The sequence below is a fragment of the Filicampus tigris genome, chromosome 3 (assembly GCF_054856515.1).
Source record: "Filicampus tigris isolate MCC_2025a chromosome 3, RoL_Ftig_1.0, whole genome shotgun sequence".
In the NCBI taxonomy this organism is placed as follows: Eukaryota; Metazoa; Chordata; class Actinopteri; order Syngnathiformes; family Syngnathidae; genus Filicampus; species Filicampus tigris.
The window spans coordinates 26,157,182-26,178,348 of record NC_141219.1 but is presented as its reverse complement, the minus strand read 5'-3'; the positions used below and the strand labels follow the sequence as shown (position 1 = coordinate 26,178,348).

The 21,167-nt window shown below is 40.9% G+C and overlaps 2 protein-coding genes across 4 annotated transcripts; one reads left to right on the top strand and one right to left on the bottom strand.

Moving 5' to 3' along the window:
* The first annotated feature begins 5,313 nt into the window (after positions 1-5,313).
* Positions 5,314-11,773, top strand: cilp (cartilage intermediate layer protein, nucleotide pyrophosphohydrolase). Of its 2 annotated transcripts, none has more exons than XM_086026174.1 (8): positions 5,314-5,385; positions 6,628-6,675; positions 6,769-7,044; positions 7,176-7,352; positions 7,744-8,049; positions 8,130-8,238; positions 8,696-8,844; positions 8,963-11,773. In XM_086026174.1, exons 1-8 carry the CDS (start codon positions 5,322-5,324, stop codon positions 11,320-11,322), a joined length of 3,489 nt encoding a protein of 1,162 aa, XP_085882300.1. In that variant the 5' UTR covers positions 5,314-5,321; the 3' UTR covers positions 11,323-11,773. The 2 variants fall into 2 exon arrangements, with proteins under 2 accessions (XP_085882300.1, XP_085882301.1); XM_086026175.1 differs by having other exon boundaries at positions 5,322-5,385; positions 6,775-7,044.
* Positions 11,597-19,483, bottom strand: eif3jb (eukaryotic translation initiation factor 3, subunit Jb). 2 transcript variants are annotated; one of them, XM_086026176.1, is made up of 8 exons: positions 19,217-19,480; positions 18,985-19,070; positions 15,987-16,038; positions 15,813-15,913; positions 15,629-15,722; positions 15,291-15,455; positions 15,115-15,188; positions 11,597-12,778 (listed from the first exon to the last, which is right to left on the bottom strand). In XM_086026176.1, the coding sequence occupies exons 1-8, from the start codon at positions 19,227-19,229 to the stop codon at positions 12,650-12,652; spliced, it is 714 nt and encodes a 237-aa protein (XP_085882302.1). In that variant the 5' UTR covers positions 19,230-19,480; the 3' UTR covers positions 11,597-12,649. The 2 variants fall into 2 exon arrangements, with proteins under 2 accessions (XP_085882302.1, XP_085882304.1); XM_086026178.1 differs by lacking the exon at positions 11,597-12,778 and adding an exon at positions 14,317-14,741 and having other exon boundaries at positions 19,217-19,483.
* Positions 19,484-21,167: the final 1,684 nt, after the last annotated feature.

The following is a 21,167-nucleotide window of genomic DNA, read 5'->3' as shown; positions in this document are numbered from 1 at the left end:
TTTCAACTTTAATGCAGTGCCGCCTGATGGATCAACAGTCAGGGGCATTCAGTGTTGGTTTTCAGGTCCTGCCAGTTACATGCAGAGATTTCTCCATATTCTTTGAATCTTTTGCTGATTTATGGACTGGAGATGATGACATATCTAAATTTCTTGCGATTGTATGTTGAGAAACATTGTTCTGAAACTTTTGGACTATTTGCTTATGCAGTTGTTCACATTCGCAAAGAGGTGAGCCTCACCCCATCCTCGCTTGTGAAGAGTATCCTGCATGTTTTCTATGTCTCGCTGCTGCAACACACTTGATATTGACTCAGGTAACGACCTATCACAGTTCCCCCTTTTTCTGAATTTGAACCATGATTGGTCGTTATCTGAAACTCATATTTCACAAACGCATTGTAAATCAGAATGCCGTGTTTCAACTAGTGAACCTGCATAGAACATATTCTTGAAAAAAATATGTTTGGGTTGACTTCCCCTTTAACACCCAATCATGACACTCACCTGTTTCCAATTAACTGGTTCACTTTTGGAATGTTCCAAACAGGTGTTTTTGGACCATTCCTCAACTTTCCCAGTCTTTCGTTGCCCCTGTCCCAGATGTTGCAGGCATCAAATTCAAATGAGAGAATATATGCAAAAAAACAACGACGATATTCATCACTTTGAACATTGATAAAAGTTTTTTTTATTTTGTAGCGTATTAATTTTAATATAGCTTGAAAATGATTTGCAAATCATTATATTCTCTCTTTGTTTGCATTTTACGTAACGTCCCACTTCTTTGGAATTCAGGTTTGTATGTCAAGACAGTTGAATGTTGCATTTTAGAGCTCTTCCATCCATATGGAAAATACTTTGCCGGGCCCCCAGACCTAAACATAATATATGCCCAGTGACTTTTTGTCATTTGTTGTTTTCAAAAATAAGAGTAGTGTAAATACAAACATACTTGCATTGTTTTGTTGGAAGGTTCTACTGATGTCTGTAATTTCAAATGTCTCATAGCACTGCAGCAGCAATTTTGCAAACAATTGCCTAGTAACAGTCTCATAAAACAATGTTTGAGTTAAAACATTTTATCATTAGATGCCAATTGGAGTCTGTCGATGTGCAGTCTGTCCTACATTCTGTGGTTTACTTTCGGAAATGATTGCATCACTTCTCCACCACACATTTATGCACTGTTACGTCTTTCATCGTTAACCTGTCCTCCATTCGGGCTGACACATTCAATTTTATTTGATTGCCACCTGACGGTGAGTAATGCAGCATGCTCAAACATTCCGGTGAATTACAACAAACACATTCGCAAGGCTGTGATCTAACACCGCTGTTGTTTTCACAAGTCTGACATTGTTGTAGCTTGAGTAAAGCAAGCTATGTCCATCAGTTTATACGGACTAGTTTCTCATTCAGGTCAATATAGATATTAAATAATAAATTGTAGGTGTCGGCAGGCAGGATATTTCAGTGAATGAGAAAAACGTTTCACTCCAACAGTTGCAGAATCCTAAACAGGAGAGAAAAAAAAGAAGTCCGGATTCAGTGTGTAATGTTTTGGCATCTAATATTCCCATAGCGATAATAATAATGGACTTTCTGTATGAGGAAAAACAAGTAGTGCTTTATTTGAGCTACAGAATAGTTTTGTTCTCACATAAAAAATACAGTAGGAACAATTACACTGTCCGTGTAGTTGCACAGTGTCTGTGCCTTCGAAAAAGGTTCTTCAGAGCTGTGAGCACAGAAAAAAGGAGAAAAGGGTTAGGTGGAGTGCTCTCATAGTTGGTGTTGGTCAATTTAATGACTCTACCAGTAAAAGTATGCAGAGCAGCCTCTGTTACTGTCATTAGGGGGCCGCCATGCATGGCAGAAGGGAGAAAGCTAAAACAACTTCCTCTCAGTCTGTTCAGGAAAAAGGCCCAAAAATAGAGGAAACCTCAGAAGGCAACGCTAATGAGGAAAATCCTTCGAAGCAGAAACAATAGATTTAAAACAATAATCATTGATTGACAGTCTATATTATAGCTTTAGACCATCATACACAATACAAACACAAACTAAGCAGCAATGATTTAATTTTTTCCAACTAAACAAATTCATGGGTAATCCGGCAATGAGGCTGGAGGATTAAAACAATAAGAATAATAAATAAACAAACTATAAGTGTGTATTTTGTGGCTAGTAGAAGAATTATTGGGTAACCCACTGGGGGGAAAAAACAAATTAAAAGACAAAAATATGTCATTTTAGAACATGTCTCAATTCTTTCAGAAAAGTAAGTGTAACTGTAAATATAACAGCAGCCACTATCTGTTGCGAAAAATACATTCAGAAATTGAAAAGTTTAAATTTGTAATATTTTTTTTCCCCTTTGAGGCTCTAGTCATTTGTTTTTTTCTTTTTGTTTCAAGCAGTGGTTCTTGAACGGATTAGACCAAGTACAACATACTTGGCTGTCCAACTACTACCATCATGACTCACATTAAAATACAGTAGTGTGGTAGGCCTGTGTGTTCACCCCCCCAAAAAAAACAAGATTTTAGTCCTAAATAGTTTATTTTACTCTTTACTGATATTGAAGCCACTGTAGCATTATGCAAAGTTTGAACATGAACATTTTGCTTGAATACATAGACCAAAAACTCTAGTTCATTTTTTTAATTAAAATATAAATTAAATAATCAAGCTTGTACCAAAATAAAACTTGAAAAACAAACCATTTTTTCATGGAATGCAAACGCGTTGCACTAAAAAGTTAAATTACAACTGAACTGTACTCAGGCAGTTATACTTTTGCATACCACCAGAGGGAGCACAGGAGATCCTAAATTGCAGTTTGGCTCAAACGGAATGTGCAAACCGGTGGTGGGCGTGTTATGCGGGAAAACTAAACATCTGATATAAAACCATAGTTCAAACAGTTGAAATCTTCCCTGCAAACTACAACTTAATAGCAAATTCTTATGAGATGGCCGAGCCGTTTGTATCCTAAAGGCCACTTTATTAGGGAATTGTAGGCAAGGAATACAACAACCTGGCTTGTTCTCTTCGTGGTGATGGCTTTACACACAATACATTCCGACTGCTCGTATCTCAATTTACAAAGAGGGAATTTTTCACCAAGGAACATTTCGAAGAGCACCACAAATCCCAAATGAAATATAAAGTCACATGAAAAATGAAGTGCGCTGCAATTGATGCATCCTGGTTGTGGCTGGTTAATAGATCGGCTTCCAGATCTGTTTGCATGCGCAATCAAATTTTCGCCTGTTTTGCATGCACAAACATTTGTGCCGCAAGTCGAAACTGCGGCACCAATTTTTTGTCCTTAAACTCGTAAATTCAACCTCTCACATCAAACTATGTAGCTCGACTGAAATTGCTTTAGCCTAAGCACTGGATAGTTTTACTAAAACTCAAGTTTTCCAGATGGTGCGCTTGTCTTGCTTAGCAGTTTTTGGGACTTCAGAAGCAGTTTTGTAAACCTCATGATAAACTTGAAAAAAATGGAATACTCGTGGTCTTTGCTACGTATATCGTATGTTGAGCTCAACAAATGAATGCTATGAAAGAATATTAACAACGATCACTAGCATTGAATGCCTGTTGATCAGTTGTGATTAGATAATGTGATTACACTAGTGAAAAGCATTTACTTTAGGGGTGTAACAAAAAACGTTTTGAACTGGAAAAACGTTTTTTTATTTAAAAGGTGTGAGTGCATCGAATCGAATCAAATCGTTCCACTTTGTAATGTAGAAGGAATTGGCACATTTACAGTAGTGACAAATTCATTCAAATGTGTGTAAAATAACACAAATGTCATTGCATCATACACTATTGAACTGAGCCATACTATATCGAATCGAATCTCACTGAGTCGAACCGAACCGTTACACTTTCAAATCGAACTGTCCGTGAGTCGTTTCGCATCAATCATATTGAAAACCGGATCGAGAAATTGTTCACCTCTTCATTAGTTATTCATGATTGGTTCAAGCCATTTGATGTCACTTGTATGTATGAAAATACTTATTAAAGTAATAAATATTTGACCAAGAGGACAAATGCCAGTGTTACTTATACAACAACCAGAAATTGTTACTTGGATCCCTCAACACCTCATCTTTCTCACATTGGTGACCTCAACAGTGCAGTACGATGAAGGTGATGATTTATGAAGATATTACGGAGATATAATGAAGGGATGTTGGGGCATACTGCCAGGAGAGGAAGGAGTGGTGCTACAGCCAGAACAGTATAAAAGAGACACTGGAGGAGTGTGCTGAAACACACCAAAGAGGAGGAGAGACTTGAGATAGAAAGAGGAGAGGAACAAGGCAAGGATTAAGCGTAGGCAAGCATTGGCACAAGTACCAGTCCACAAACAGGTAAGACATTTGCACGTCCCGACTGTATTGCTCTGTCTACCTTTCCTTGAGAGGCTTATGTAATACTACTACTACTACTACTACTACTTTTTATAATAAAATTTCTTACATGAATGAGGGGAAATCACCCAAGGATTTAAAGTTTCCAGTTGTTGTCATTCATAATATTGGAAATTTGGGTCGCCTGTGTTAAGTTTTATTTTGTCAATTCAATTCATGATGTTCATGTTTGGCAGATCCGTATCTAATTCATTGTAATCAAAACATCTGAGTTGAGTGCAAATATGATCAACTGGACAGACTATGTGCATTTCTGACGGTTTAACAGAAATGCAAACTTTTGTATGTTAAGTGATTTGTAAGTTGATGCAGAAATGTTTGTGAGTCCCCCTGACAAATGCTGATGGCTAACACAGATGTGAAATCTGAGTGTGGGCTTCAGCAACGTCTTGGTTTTTTTTTCTTCTACTTTGCCCCAGCCCTCCCCATACAAAGACATCTGAGTCCATGTTTGAAGGCCTGTTCCGGTTCTTAATGTCAGAACGTTTGCACGAGAACAGAAACTGAACAAATGTCTTACAAACACGTACAGTATGAGTGGTGATCAAATGGTCAACTTTAACTTTAAAATACATCGGTTGCCAGTGTGGTTCAAAAGGTGACTGAGAGTGTAGTGGTTCACTTGCCTGACTTCCAAGCAGGCGGCGTGAGTTCAATTCTCACTCAGTGACAGTGAGAATGTGAGCGTGAATGGGTGTCTGTCTGCATGGGCCCTGTTGCAGAATGTTTTCGATCCTTTTTCTATTCTTTTGATGCACTTGTTTTCTTCCCCCACCAGAGGTGACGTTGTGCTGCTGGGTTCTATCCTTTCCTGGTGAAAAACATCCACTACCAGAGGTCATACAAAGGCGGAGGGCGACAATGCCACTGAGGCTACTCCTTTTCATGGTGGGAATCAGCCATGCTACAGTTTTTTCGGCAAAAGGTGAGACTCACTTCACATTAGTAAAAACTGTCCAGTCCATGCATTTAAAAGCCCTTCTTCATCTCAGAATAAGATATTTCAGGAAACTTTCAATAAATAATAATAAATTCCCCTTCTGGTGGAATTCCAACTTTCAAGGAAATTAACTGTGCAGTTATTGCTACAATTTAAAACAGTACCAAGATAGCACTTAACATCCATGGTTAATATCACTCAACTTTGGTCGGGCACTGGTGTTTCTTGCAAACGAGCCACTGCTCTAGCCCGCCAGGCTTTACAATGTTGAGTATGGGATTCCCTACCATGACGACTCGGGGAAGCGCAAGGACATTGTGACGAGGTAACTGCCTACTTTTCTTAAAAAAAAATTAAAAAGTTTAAAAAAGCCGCCGAATTACACTTGTCAGTTAGTGTGCATATAAATGTCGCCAACACAAATATTTTCCTCCACGTCGATAACTTTGTCAAACATTCGAGAATGTGCCAGTTCGCAGAAGCTAGAGCTGATAACACTGTTAGCTAATGCTAATCTGTGCAAACTTTGTGGTCCTGCTTATGTTTTGGCTTTGACATGATAGCGCATCCATATAATTGGGAAATCAGGCTATCTGTTGCTTAAAAATGGTAGAACTTTGCCCAGGCTAGCTTAGTAGTCATAGGCAGAGAAAGTTGGTTTGTGGGTGGCATTTTTTTTTTTAAATTTTACACCAGGTGGGTGGAAAGGCCCTCCAAAGTCCCAACATTTTATGCAGGAGTAATGAAAAGTAAATTTCCCATGATAGGTGCTGTTGAGAAATCAAAGAAACAAATTATATTGAGTGCATCACTTACACAAAAACAAGTGTCGTGGGATGGGTTTCTGAAATCCCAATAACAAATTGCAAATTGTTATAAAGTATACAATGAATATTAATTTTGAGATATTGCAAGCATTTTTTGTACCCATTTTTAGAATAACCTCTCCAATAGTTGCACAAACTATTATCTTAGACTTCTGATTTCAAAACTAGTTATACATCTTTTTTTTATGTTACGATATGATAGGATGATTAAATATTCTGGGTTGTACAGTCAGAACAGCCCTCTGAGCGAAACCGGAACTACATTGTGGCCAAGAAAAAAAAAAAAACTTTGACAATGAGTTGTAAATACAAAACTCAACAACTAACATAAATACAGCAAAACTGAGGTCAGGACATACAATATCATAGAAGATCAAACTAAATCAATGGTCTCTTGCAGGACTATGGGAAAGCGAAGATTCTAGCACTTCTATGACCCACTCCCATGGTAATGTTTGTTGATTTTTACACCCTATAAGTGTGGTTAAGTTGAACTCAGTCATTCTGCTCAATGTGATTTGCACGCTTGCTTTTAAACCAGCTGCAGACAACTATGAGTGGACCACATGGTTCAACGTGGACCATCCAGGAGGCCGCGGAGACTATGAGCAACTGGACGCCATCCGCTATTACTATCGGGCCCGTGTGTGTGAGACTCCCCGAGCACTGGAGGCCAGAACCGCTGATTGGGTCCCGGCCCGTGAAACTGGGGAGAAGGTGCATGCAGACCCCACTGTGGGCTTCTGGTGCCTCAATGAGGAGCAAGGTTCAGAACGCAACTGTTCCAACTATGCAGTCCGATTCCTTTGCCCCAAAGGTTTGATGTCATATGTTTCAATATTCCAGACCTTTCTGCTAAATGGAATGCATATGTGGTTGTTGATTATTATTTGCACCGGGTAACTCTGTGGTGTACAGTAATATGACTAAAGATCTATTCCTTATCAGGTAACAGCCTGAACTTTCAGGACAATTGGAATCCGTGGTCAGACTGGGGTCCGTGTCCTGCACTCTGTGGTCAAGTGGGAGTCCAAATTCGTTTCAGAAGCTGTAGTTCTCACTCAATGCTTTGCAATGGACCAAAAGTGGAAAGGAAAGAATGTCAGGGACCAGAGTGTCTGACAGGTAAGGTTCTTTAACCAAAGCAGCAAGCACTGCAATGTGGCAAATTCTGCCTCTTGGGTGGTCCTCAACTTTGGTCTGGCGAGTAAATACAGTATATCAACTACCTTTGATACAGTCCATTTCACTGGTGTACACAGACGATGAGTCCTAAGGTTCGCTTCGGTTATCTTCTGACATGTCGCTATAACAATCAGCAGCTTTTTAATATATTTATCTAAATAACTGGGCACAACTTTAGCTTCACATTAATGCAGATGCACATTGAGAACCATCATGAAAGAATTGCCATTGTTAGTGATAGTTTTGTAACCCGGCCTGTTTCTTCAGAATTTGAGCATAATGTGAAATTATATTATCACTGACTGCTGCGGTTATTTTCCCCATTTTTTAGATTGCTCCCTACATTGTGTGATGGGGAGGGTGAACGCAGAGTGTGATACGTGCATGTGTGAAGAGCACATCCTGCTGGGCTCTGTCCGTGGTTCAGGGGGTCTCATTGCTGAGGGGGCTGCAATTCTTGTCTTCAAGAAACTCCTCACCCTCACGGACCACAATGGACATTTCCGGATCCCTGGACTCTGCCCTGATGGCAACACGACTTTGACGATCAGACTGCAAGGCCACGCCACCCTTAGTGTTATTGTTCCTAAAAGTGCTGAGCGTACCACCGTCCTCAGTGTACAGCTGAAAAGAAGCGGTACAGTAAAAATCATTTTACGTAACGACGAATGAGGTGGTTCAAAATTGAAGTGCATGTTTATTTTTGACGCCTGCCAGAGAAGCTTCACGTGCTGAGCAACCCTGAAAGCAAGGCCAGGAGAGAGGGACAAACTGCTGCCTTCTGCTGTAACGTGGCTGGAACACCACAGCCAGACAAGTACCAGTGGTACGACTTGATATTTTAATCATAATACTATACTGTAATTATTAGAGATGGAAGGATTCATCGAAAAACAATTTAAAATCTATCTAAACTGCTTAAAATATGCATCGATGTAAAAAAATAAAACAATCGATTTTCAAATTTTGATCACAAAAGGATTTGTAATAATATCAGTCAACTTTTATTACATTTATTTTTGTTTAGTTCTGGCTGGCACTAACAAAACAATTACAAAAGGTTACTGTTTGTAAGAAGTACAAAATCCAGATGTTAAAATAACATCTTTTAGTTTTGGAATGGGTCATTCATATTGTTAAAAAAAAAAGATTAAAAAAAAATCTAATCGAAATCGGGAACTGAAAATCAAACCCGAATCGGATCGGGCTTGAGTAAACATTCTAATATTGTGTTTTTCAGGTTGTTTCTGTTTTTCTAATCCGTCTGTGTTTCCTCAACAAAGGTTCCATAACAACAGCCTCTTGGAAAGGAAATCCGAGAGCATCTTGGTTCTTAAAAATCTGCATCCTGAACAAGCTGGAGAGTACTACTGCAGGGCAAGTGGTCAATCTGGGGCCATTAAGACCAAATTGGCCACTCTCAACATCATTGGTATGTTACAGGTTACTTGTGTAATTTTTAAAAATAATAATAACACATGCATGCACACAGAGGCCATACACATTCAGTGATGTTATCAAACTCATTTAAAATGTCCTTTCTCCCTCAGGCAAAAATAGCCATTCATGCAGTCCCAAGCCTGATCCTCATCTCATACGTCTTCCACATGACTGCTACCAAAACAGCACAAACTCATTCTACCACAATGTCGGCAAATGCCCTTCCAGTACATGCGTTGGCCAATTGGACAATGGTATCAGATGCAAAGACAAAGTGGCATACTGCTGCGGTGTGGCAAAGATGGAGGCAAGGCACCTGACTTGTCAGGGCTACCAACTACCAACAATGGTGGTGACTGAATGCGGCTGTCAGAAATGCGTTGACACTAAGGCTACTGTGCATGGGAGAGCTGTAGCCGCAGACAACGGTGAGCCAATGAGATTTGGCCACATCTTTATGAATGGTGTAAGAATTAGCCGTACAGGCTACAAAGGTACCTTCACCATCCATGTTCCTCCTGATACAGAGAGATTAGTCCTGACCTTTGTTGACAACATGAATAAATTCATCAATACAACAAAGGTACTTCCATTCAATGCCAAAGGAGGTGCTGTATACCATGAAATTAAACTTTTGCGAAAGAAAGCTCCTGTGACCATTAGCTCTTCAGAAACCAACACACTTGAACTTGGGGAAGCAGAGGGACAAGAACCAATGGCTCTCATTCAGATTCCTCCCAATTCCTTCTACAAGGAGAATGGTGAAGTGTTTGTGGGTGACGTAAACGCAAGTATAACATTTCTTGACCCCAGAGACGTGTCCACTGCGGCTGCAGCCCAAAGTGATCTCAACTTTGTCGGGAATGAAGGAGATACCTTGCCACTGAGAACCTATGGGATGTTTTCCGTTGACTTCAGGGGTGGAGAAACCAATGAGCCCTTGAATGCAGGTGAGGTGAAGGTGTTCCTGGATTCTGCCCAGGTTACGATGCCTGAACACCTGGGAACCATGAAGCTGTGGTCACTCAACCCTGAAACAGGCCTGTGGGAGGAGGAGGGAAGCCTGAAGGTTGAAAAAAAATCAAGAGGTAAAAGGGAAGAGAGAACTTTTCTGATTGGCAACATGGAGATCAGAGAGCGGCGACTTTTTAACCTGGACGTCCCAGAGAACCGTAGGTGTTATGTGAAAGTGCGGGCCTTCCGCAGCGAGCGTTTCATGCCCAGTGAACAGGTTGAGGGAGTTGTAGTGAGTCTCATAAACATGGAGCCCACAGCTGGCTACTCCTCTAACCCTCGCGCTTGGGGGCGTTTCGACAGCGTCATCACAGGCCCTAATGGCGCTTGTCTTCCGGCTTTCTGCGATGAGCAAAAGGCAGATGCGTACTCTGCGTATGTCATGGCCAACCTTGGAGGCGAGGAACTAGAGGCTGTCTTTTCTACTCCAAAGCTCAATCCAAATTTCATCGGAGTACCCCAGCCTTACCTGGGCAGGCTTAACTACAGGCGCACTGATCATGACAACCCCCGACTCAAGAAGACAGCGTTCAGCATCAACTTGGCAAAACCAAGTCCAAACACAGCTGAAGAGGCCAACGGACCCGTGTATGCATTTGAAAAATTGAAAGAATGCGAGGAGGCGCCATTCAGTGCGGCACATTTCCGCTTCTCACGGGTAGAAGGAGATCGTTATGATTACAACACGGTGCCATTCAACGAGGATGACCCAATGAGCTGGACGGAGGACTACCTCAGTTGGTGGCCTAAGCCGATGGAGTACCGTGCCTGTTACATCAAAGTCAAAATCAACAGCCCGCATGAGATCAATGTGCGGTCCCATAATATGGGAGGCACTCACCCAAAGACAGTGGGCCAGCTCTACGGTCTCAGAGATATCCGAAGTATCCGTGACATGGACCAGACGGCAGTGTCGGGCGTGTGCCTAGAATTCAAGTGCAGCGGGATGTTGTACGATCAGGAACGCGTGGATCGCACATTGGTGAAGGTGATTCCACAGGGAAGCTGTAAAAGAGATCACGTCACTCCACTCCTCCAGGAGTACCTGGTGAACCATCTACCACTAGCTGTCAACAACGACACAAATGCGTTCACTATGCTTGCGCCTCTTGACCCTCTCGGTCATAACTACGGAATTTATACAGTAACGGATCAGGATCCACGCACGGCTAAAGAAATTGCTCTGGGCCGCTGCTTTGACGGCACATCTGACGGCACTTCTCGTGTCATGAAGAGCAATGAGGGCGTCGCGCTGACATTCACTTGTGGAGATCGCGAGGTGACACGTCAAAGTGTCTTCCAGGTCCTGCAGAGCTCGCAAGGTCAGACAGCCACTAGTGCGGGGAGAAGTGAAGGCAGACAAAACCGGCGTCGGCAAAGAGCCAACGCTACCCGAAACAGTCAAAGACGCAGCGCCAGAGAGCCAAAAGGAAGAGGCACAAAGGCCAGAAGCTAAGAGCATCACTGAGGGTCTGTACCGCTCAAGATTCACAAATGAGTGTGTCCAACATTGATTCTTGATTTGGTGCAAATATTCACTAGTCATGTTTTACAAATCAACTAAATGTGTAACTCCAAAAGCTAAAGTAAATGTTTTAATGCCGTTCATATGTGTTTTCACAAGCCCATTCTTATGTGCTTACTGTATTTACTTGAAACTTGTAAATAGAATATTTATTACTATTAAAACATATTGCAAAAGGTATTTTTAGTCATTCGAGCAAGACACCTTTGTTTTGACCAGTGATTTATTAAATTAGATGCTTATAAAACACTGCAGAAGTCTAAATGTCAACACAGTAGCCAATTTCCCATGTAACCTTGAAATTGGTCAAGATCTAGAAAAAGGAGAAATAAATTGCTTTCAAATGACTTAGCCCATATGATGACAGTATGGGGAGGCCCAATCCCACAACCCTCATCAGGGGTTCACACTTGACACAAGCCTGCATAAGTAGGAGACCATTTTAAATTATTCCAATCTCGCTGATTCAATGTTTAAGCACTCGTATAAATCAACTTGGTAGAGCAAATTTGGTACCGACAGATCCCACTTAATGCTCTTGCCTCCAGTTGTTCAAGGAGATTCAGAGGCATCGCAATAGAATGGCTGTCCTGTTTTCAAGCCTATTCATACTTTACCCTTCCCTTTAACTTTTCAGTTAACATAGTGTGCTTTCTGTAAATTCTAAATAAACATTCTCTACTTCGATGTCAGTTTCAGGGCCCCAGAATAAAACCTCTGCAGTTGAAAACATGAATAGTGGGTTGAATTATTTGTATTTGGCAACCAGTTATAGATACTATATACTCATCTGTAAGAGAACCATCTTCAAGTGAGACCTAAAATATATACATGACATTCTGGTTTAAGAATTTGCATAGAACCTTCTGTTTCTATGTCACTACATGTATAACTGTAATACTAAGTCTGCTATTGGGACAGTAGCAACATTCCATTGAAAATGAGCTCTGAAAACAGACAACAGCAGTTACAAAGTATACTCCCTTGAAGCAGGGTTACCCAACAGATCAAACTTAATTACCCGGGTGTGTGCATGTGAGTCCAGGATGCATGAAGAGAGTTAAAAGGCAATTCCGTATGCATGAACATAAATCGAAGGTGAGACTGGATGCTTCCAGCACAGTCCCTGAAGTCACTGAAGCAAGATGAAGGGGGCAACAAATAGTTCTGAGCTTCCAGGATGGCACTGGACAGCATAAGGTCGAGCTGCAAAACTCAGGGTTGGAAGGGGACCAGGTCTATCGCCATGGAGCCTGTGTCACATGAAGTCCTCGTAGTCTTGGGCATAGCCGCCGTCAAAGCCGCCATAGTCCAAGTCGTCTCGCATCTGAGCTTTCAAACCACCACCAGGTACGACACCTTTCTTCTTTTTTTTCCCCTTGTTTTGCTGGAAAGAAAACACGTTGAGGTCAAATACTGTCTCTCATTAGAAACTCTGAAGACCGGTAGCACATTTGACGGTTCCTTCTCGCAAATTAGAATGTCATGGAAGTCAATTGACATTTCATACATTGACATTTCTGACTTCAACCAAAAATTTATGTGAAAAAACATTTGGTACTACCACCATCATGCAAGATGACAGTACACAAAACCTTAGTTTTTGCTTGTGCAAATGTAGTTGTCCTAAAGGCACGCATATACCATGATACAATCAATATAGGTTTTATGGGGATGACAGTTTGACAGTGGAACAGGTCATTTTCCCGTATTTTTCAAACAGTTTGGCTCATTTTTTTATTTAGGCCATTTTGTCAGAGAACATAAATGCATACAATACAAAAACTTTTTTCGTTATGGCTACGTTCTTTAACGATCTTTGTTAAATCTCATCTTTTTGTATACTTGCTCACCGTCGATCCAAAGGATTACACTATTCATTGATGTACCTCCCCAAAAATATGCTTCTAGAGATCGAAGTTATCACAGCCGCGCCTGTATGTAGCACAATGTGCATATATTTTTTGCAAATTGTAAAGGGATACTTGAACATACATTGTGATTTGCCATCAGTTGCTTTTTTTTTAAGAATTGTTTTGAGTTTTTTTTTTTTATAAGAAAAGTACTGTTTATATATCTCAAGTGCAATAAAAGCAAAAACTATTGGTGTCAAAATTGAAGTTTTACTTGAAATGTCTTTTCACAAAACCCTCGTTTTCTCAGGGTTTTTTTCCCTAGAAACAGGATTTTCAGTGAGACTTTCCTATGTTCTACTGCAGATTACAAAAGAATGACAAATGCTAGAAATAAACGTTTTCTTTCTGATGAAAAAAAAAATCGTTCTTAATTTTTATTTTAGTAGGTCCCATGTCTATATAGTCATAAAACACAATATTCTGTGGGCCTTCAAAGATGGGTCAAAATCGTGGAAAATGGCTTGGCTGCGCTGCGAATGGCTGGCATTCAATGAGTTAACTGGGGAAAAAATGTTCCTTATGCTACAATCACACTGGCCGCGTTTTTAACCATTAGCGCGAAGTGATCCCACACGGAGTCAATGCAGACGGTGCGCTGTGGCACTAAAGGGCAGCAAGTGACGGAGAAGGTGGTTGTGGCGCGGCACAAATCAGAAAAACAAGCAAAACACCTGACTTTACACATGATTAGCCTAGTCATACTACAAAATATAAGTCAGTGTTGAAGCATGCATGGTGTAGATTTTGTTTTTAAATAAAAATATGTATTTATTTATTCAGTCATCCATCAAAAATTTAAAATAAACATTCTACAGAAAAAAAAATGAGTACGATAGTAAAATCATTGCAATGGGAATGGGGGCGACTATGCGCTGGACTTGGGAGAGGACGCGTTGCCTTCGAGCCAACGGGCAATCACACACATATTTCCTCGCCTCCTTGTCGCTCAAGTTCAGCAAAATCGAACCAATGCGACAAAATCGCATCACAGCTGTGGAGCCAAAGCCAATTAGAGTCCAGCATCTATTCAGCAAATGAAAGACAAGCTGAACATCTGTTGGCACCCGTGAGCTTTTCAATCCGTCCTGCAATGGAGACTGCGAAGCCCGGCTTTCATTTGATTCATCTTGTCAGTACATTTGCGTTAATACTTAACTACAGCTGTCGGTTGTAATTTATGCGCACCAAGTTTGACATTGTACAGTGAACAATAAGCAATCACAGGTGATACCAATTCACTGATTGTTTGATTGCGGCTTTTTTTCTTTGATCTACCGCAAAGAGAAAGGACACTTTTTTGTCTGAATACTCTTAATGCCAAAAGTGCCAGTGATGGAAAAATAAAATGGTGATACGCTGAAGGGCCACAAAGGTGGAAGTATTTTTACTGTCCTGCATGTCTTCTAGGGCCCATTGGCTGTGTCTCGATGAAACCTTGATAAAACAGAACATTTAATTTGGTTTATTTAATTTCGCCTTTAACCAATATTAAGATAACAGATCCAGGCTATCAACAAAAGAAATAAAGAGGTTAGTGGTTTTATTATCATCATCATCATCATCATCAGTATCAAGCAGTCTCTGTCCCTGCCTGTGCAGAGCGCATAATGACGTCAAGGATGGATATATGCGACGTGGCCGTTCAGACTGCGGTTGCATTGCAAAAAAAACGGATATGTATCCGATCTAGGACAACATATGACAGCGACACAGACTGTCATTAAAAAATAATCATAAAAAAATTCAGATACCGATCGCATACAGTCACAAATATGATAAACAAGAAGAGGCAGTCACAGACTCTTACCTTTTCTTGTTTCTGTTTTTCACTAAGTAGAACCGCAAGGGAATTACTGACTTTTTTCAAATCATCCACTTCCACTGCAAAAATCAACCAGAACAAATTGTGACAAGTCAGACATGTCTGAAAATATGAGGAAGAACAGAATCATCAACATACTCCCAACTGAAACAATCGCTTACATGAAATACAGAGTTCCCGAAACAATGAATCCAAGAAACTCGAATAATGCACCGATTTCTCAAACTGGGATATCTTTTCTTTCAGCAATTTTTCAAACTCTGTGAATTCTTCTTTGGAAGATGGACACATTGCATCGATTCCAGCAACTGAAGAGCCGCCAACTCCTGCAAACACAACAAAACGATGGGTTATGTGCCGAGGTAGTTCAACCCAAAATGACTGATATTGAGGCCAAATTTGTTGATTTTTTTTTGTTGAGTGCATATCTTCTGGGTGGTAATGGCACAGCGGGCTAGTGATGTTGGAGACCCAGAAAAAAAAAAAACTTCAGGCTTACCGAAGGCATCCTTTGCCAACTCCAAGTCTGCATCTTCCTGAAGCTTCTGCACTCTTAACTTCTGTGCAAGTTGCTCTTCGGGGGTAATATCTTCCTAGAAAAGCAGGTGGCAGCAAGTATAACATAACGTAGTTCTTCATTGATGTACAGTAAAATACAAAAGCAAACGGGGGAAAGAACTCACTTCCAATTCTTTTTCTTTTAACTCCTGTTGTTTTTTCTTTAAACGGTTTTCTCTCTCTTTAATCTTCTCACTCAATTTTTTCTTTTCAGAAACTTTTGCGTCTGGAAATGAATAAGGATAATTACAAAAAAAAAGTGCTGAAAAACAGCAACTGTCAAAAGAATGAATAAATACCCGTCTTGTTCAGCTCTTTTTTCTCCTCATCTTCCTCATCATCCCAGTTGTCCTGCAAAGAGAATTAAGTGGGTCAGTTGTTTAAGTCATTAATTCTAAAATCATGGCCCCCTACATTTGGTTCACTTAGACAATCTAATTACATGTACTAAAAGTATGACTGCCATGATGGATGGCAGTTTAACTCATTTGACCAAAATGGATGCTACGGCATACGAGGGATGTGTCAAAAGTTTCCAGCCTCACCTTGAAAATGACTACATACCGCTGCTATCTTCAGACAGCAAATAGGCCAACTCTTTGTACTGCTCAATCACCAGGGATCTACATGCCAGTACTTTTAAACATGGCAGGAAACTTTGATGGGCTGATTGGTTGTTGCAGGATAATGCCCCGGCTCACACAGCACAGGTTTCAGTGAGGACGGCAGGCGCCTTTGGACACCGGATCCTTCCGCACCCTCCCTTTTCACCAGATTTGGTCCCATTAGTCTTCTTTTTGTTCCCCAGATTGAAACATGAACATCAACATTTTGATCTGAAGACCCAATAGATGCTGTATTACTCGAGGGTTGCGATCAATCCTGATTCTGTGACCGACTTGCAACTAGAGCATAGATGGGACAAATGCATTGAACGCCAGGGGGATTATGTTAAAAAACGGAAAAAGTTCAGAATTCTATCTGCCTTTTATCTTGTTCAGGCCGGAAACCTTTGGGACACCCCTCGTATATTTAATGTAACTAGCATGATAACAAGCATACAGACCTGTTCAACTACTTCCAACGGTAGGATCTCCTCAAACCTCAATTTATGTGTGGTTTCAGAGCTCTACTGTCTTCACGGTACAATAAAAGGGCTGAATAATAAATTGAATTCAAATAAACATCACAGTGTGGTGGAATGTAGTTTTCAAATCGCAAACACTGCAATTTGGGGAAAAACAACATCGTGTATTTCATTTCTGTCGGTCGACTTGGCCGTTTTTTTTAGTTAACAAATGTGTATTTTACTTTTGTATTCCAACATTTTTTTAATTGATTATTCCATTGATCAATTAGATGTTTTTTGCATTAAAGTATATTACAAAACCGTTTCCCCCCTTGGTTACAGTATATTAACCAATTACTGTTGGTTATTTGGTGTTGTTTCGTGATTTCAAAAAACAACTATACAACCATTAATCAATATCACGAGAAGGATTGATATTGTATTCAGCAACCTTTTTAAAACTTAATCAGCTACAGGTTCAGCCAATGTTTTCCAAAGAACAAGTAGGTGATTGCAAATGTCTTGTTTTGATTGAACACAAAAGAATCACTCTGCTTTCACGAAGGACTACAGGAATCAGAATAATTACTGTTAAGAGGCTGAAACCTGAGGATTTGGACAATTTTGAACAATGGCTCTTATCAATTACTCTAAATCGTTGTCGATTAATTAGATGATCGATTAGTTGTCGATTAATTGCTTCATTGTGACACCTATTTAGCGTCCAGATTAAGTTCAGCGTTTAAGAGGTGCAGTTCATGTTTACAAATCAGTTTATGAAAGGTAAAAACTGAAGTGAATAAGACAGATCTGTTTGCATTATTGTTGTAATTTCACTTATGAATAACTGACTTATGTTTACACTACACTTGTTTTGTAGAATTATGAGAAGCTTTGTCGTGAACACTTAAGACTGCATTGGTAAATGTTTAGTATTTAAGAACTGTAATCCAAGGAGATAAACTGTTTTACATATTAATTCATAGTTAATATGCCTTTATTTTATCGGAAGCCTAACCTATATGTTTGAAGTGTCTCCTTTTTCCAGACAAAAGTTGTTTTTTCCGTTAAAAAGAGAATTCTCTGCCTTGCTGACAGTTTCGACTGTCACTCCAGCCTTCATCAGATCTGACAGCAAGGTCAGATAACTCTCTCTTTACTGGAAAACAAAGGAATTTTGAACTCAACTCAAAATGGTTAATCTGCCGTACAATACATCAGAAAATAACATTCACGTACATAACAAAAATAGAAAACGCTAAATCGTGGTCATTAACTCTTTCAAAGCGATTACCGTACACTTCACAATTATTGGTCCCGACAATTTCACTCTACTTGGAGGAATAATTCCAGTGTTAGGGATTTGACGTGAGATCATCAGTTCCTTTCTTCAGGCACACATATGCCACAGAAAGACCAACAATTGAGGAGCCCCCCACCCCAGGCCCACCCCCCAACTGGCAAGTTCCCTGACACCATAGCAGCATTCAGGTAATGCCACCTGCACAATCGCAACAACTCAAGCTCCACTTCCTAAAAATAAACGGAAAGTTCTGGAGCAAACGTAAGATGTTGGATGAGTCATCAGACCAGATGAGTTCATCTGACTAACTGCTGCTCGCGTTACCGAACTAGCAGTGCATTATCTGGGGGCTTGCAGCAGTCATTCAAAAGCCAATTTCCGAAATGGTTCATGACAACCGACTTAGAGCACTACAATGTCCCCCCTTAAGACGACACATTCCTTTCCGAGATGATAGCGCCGAAATTACTGCGTCTGATTTCAAGAGGCAAACTGAAGCGGGGCTAGCCTGTATGTTAGCTAGTCTGCTAGCCAACCGGGTGGCCCAACAAGAGATTAGCTTTAACTATGTTCAGTCAGCCCGAAAAGACCAAAGATTTGTGAATAACTACCACAAACTAGAAATGTTTGCCCGTTGCCATTCATAACACATAGAAGGGGACAATATTTACTGTCACAATGTCCACGAACGGCCACTAATAGAGAAGCACGCTGTTATCTGCACTTGGGTTACAACAGCAGATCCCACATGAGGTAGCAGTCAGCTAACTTTAGCCTAACTGCGTGGGTAGCGATTGACAGTCACACCGCGGTAAAGAAGGGCAGCATGGCCGGAACGATAAAATCTCTAGCACGTTAACTAAGTGTTTGGACCTCAAGACGATAAACACTATGTCTTGAGGCGCCCACTGTCATGTTCACCCACTTTAACGTCGTCATCTTCGTCTTCGCCTTCCCATTTGTCCTGTGGCGCCTTTTGATTCGGCTCCTGAAGTTCGAAGTTGTCAGCGTCTGTAAAAACGACAGCAGAACATGTGTCAGCGGCAGCCACATACGACTCAAGAGTTAGGTAACAAAGGCGCGATGGGCTCGTGTATCAAAGTGGCTGACGAGTGAAAAATGTGAAGGTTGCTATCCGCTCCGAGTTGGTTTCTTACCCCAGTCCGCCATGTTGGCTGTGATGCTAAATGTTTGACAGACCGACAGGCTGCGCACTGCTGCAGCCCGCTGGTTACGCTCACTCCGCTTCCACCTTTTACACGTCACTGATATGAGCTCACTTGGTGATGTCGCCACTCTTCGAGAGAGCCAAACGATAATAACATTCGTTTATGTAATTATCTTCGCTTATTTTCTGTCCTGCCCTCACGATATTCACAGCAGATGACAGTTTAGCATTGCCAAAACCAAACAAGACAGACTTGATGGCGTCAGAATGACGTCACACATCGGTCCTACTCGTTATACTTTTTTGATAAACATCTAAAAAGTTATCCTTTAATCTTTTAAAGAGAAGACATATCTTTTTGTATGGTTTTGATGTGTGTTTTAATATTCATTCACCTTTAAAGTGTTTATAGCCCTCATAATTTACAACCCAAGATTGAGACTTATGGACAACATCGAAATAGAAGTTTGACTTAACGTCAATTCATCGTCATAAATAAACAAAAAAAAAAAAAATACAAATTCATTTTGCCCTGAGACAAGTGAGATCACACGTACGTAAACTACACTCATTTTAAAAATAGTTATTCTGTTATAGGGATAATGATGTGTCAAGTGTACATAGTTGGGGTCAAGGAATCTAACAAAAAATGGGTTTAAATTTAAAAAACAAAAACAGGATTTCACTTTTCCTTACAATTGGAGTAAAATATACACAATTGTTCATTTAAAATATATATGCCAAAAACTGTATTTTCAACTATTCATCCATACAGCCATTCATCCATATATATTTTCCAGCTGATTCGGGTGAGGTCGTGGGTGCAGCAGCTTGAGCATGGAAGCCCGGGCTTCCCTCTCCCCAGCCACTTCTTCCAGCTATTCCGAAGGGATTCCAAGGCATTTTCAGGTTAACCCGGAGACATAATATAGTCCTACTATATAGACCTACTGCTGGATTACTGTCCCTGTTTGCAGGGTAAAGGACCGTGGCGTCTTCTCGTCTTGCTGCACCACTGCTGTTGTTGTCCAGGTTTTCTCTCCGCCGATTTTGAGATTAACCTGATCTCCACTGGCGAGAGGAGGGAGTGACGTTCTTGAGTATCTGCAGTTGTAAAACCTCTCGTAGGACTGCTTGGCTTGCTTTTCATTCCTCCTGACTCTCTCCAGGTTGGGCCAGGCTGGTTTTAGGTTTTACTTGAGGGCCAGCAAGGTTGTACGCAAGTTCTTGCCTTGTATGAGCTTGGCAGGGCTCTCTTGTGTAGGCCCTGCTGGCGTTGAGTGGTAGCACATAAGTATGAGTGCAAGATGAGGGTCTTCCTGTTTCAGGATGCTTTTAGCTGTTTTTACTCCACGTTCCGCCATGCCGTTACTTTGTTCGGAATTGTGGGCTTGATGTGATATGTTGGAAATCATACCTTTCAGCGAAGTTCTTGAGCAGTTACACAGAGAACTGCGGGTCGTTGTCCGTTCGGACTTCCTCAGGAATGCCAAACCAGCTGAAGGTGGTCAATCACAATCAGTTTCACTGTTTGTCTTTGGTAGATTGAAAATCTCCAGCCACCTCAAATAGTAGTTGATTATGACGAGGTAGTTTCGACCTTTGTACTCACTGATACCGGCTGCTATTTTCTGCCAGGGCAGGTTTGGAAAAGTCTGTACTGAATTAGTTAGGGGTTCCCTGCTCTGACTGGGCTGGTTGATGCAGTTCTTTCACGTAGCTGGCTATACCTGGCCACCAAATAGCAACGTTGTAGAGTGGTCTACATTTTGTTAGTCTCTGGTGACCATGGTGAATCTTTTGAATCATATTGTCGCGCAAACTGCATGGGATGACGATCTGATTGCTGCGGCACAGGACTCCCTTAAGTTCACTCAGTGTTCCACACGAGTGGAAGTATCGCTTGGCTGGTATGGCTGTAGCTTTGATGCTGTCTGGCC

Bases quoted from the DNA above. Each gene is read 5' to 3' on its own strand.
- cilp (XM_086026174.1), top strand. From the start codon at position 5,322: ATGCCACTGAGGCTACTCCTTTTCATGGTGGGAATCAGCCATGCTACA. The intron at 7,045-7,175 runs GTTTGATGTCAT...ATTCCTTATCAG, and splicing joins CCGATTCCTTTGCCCCAAAG to GTAACAGCCTGAACTTTCAG. The intron at 8,050-8,129 runs GTACAGTAAAAA...GACGCCTGCCAG, and splicing joins TGTACAGCTGAAAAGAAGCG to AGAAGCTTCACGTGCTGAGC.
- eif3jb (XM_086026176.1), bottom strand. The intron at 15,189-15,290 runs GTAAGCGATTGT...TGATTTTTGCAG, and splicing joins TCGGGAACTCTGTATTTCAT to TGGAAGTGGATGATTTGAAA. The intron at 12,779-15,114 runs GTAAGAGTCTGT...TTTTCTTTCCAG, and splicing joins AAAAACAGAAACAAGAAAAG to CAAAACAAGGGGAAAAAAAA.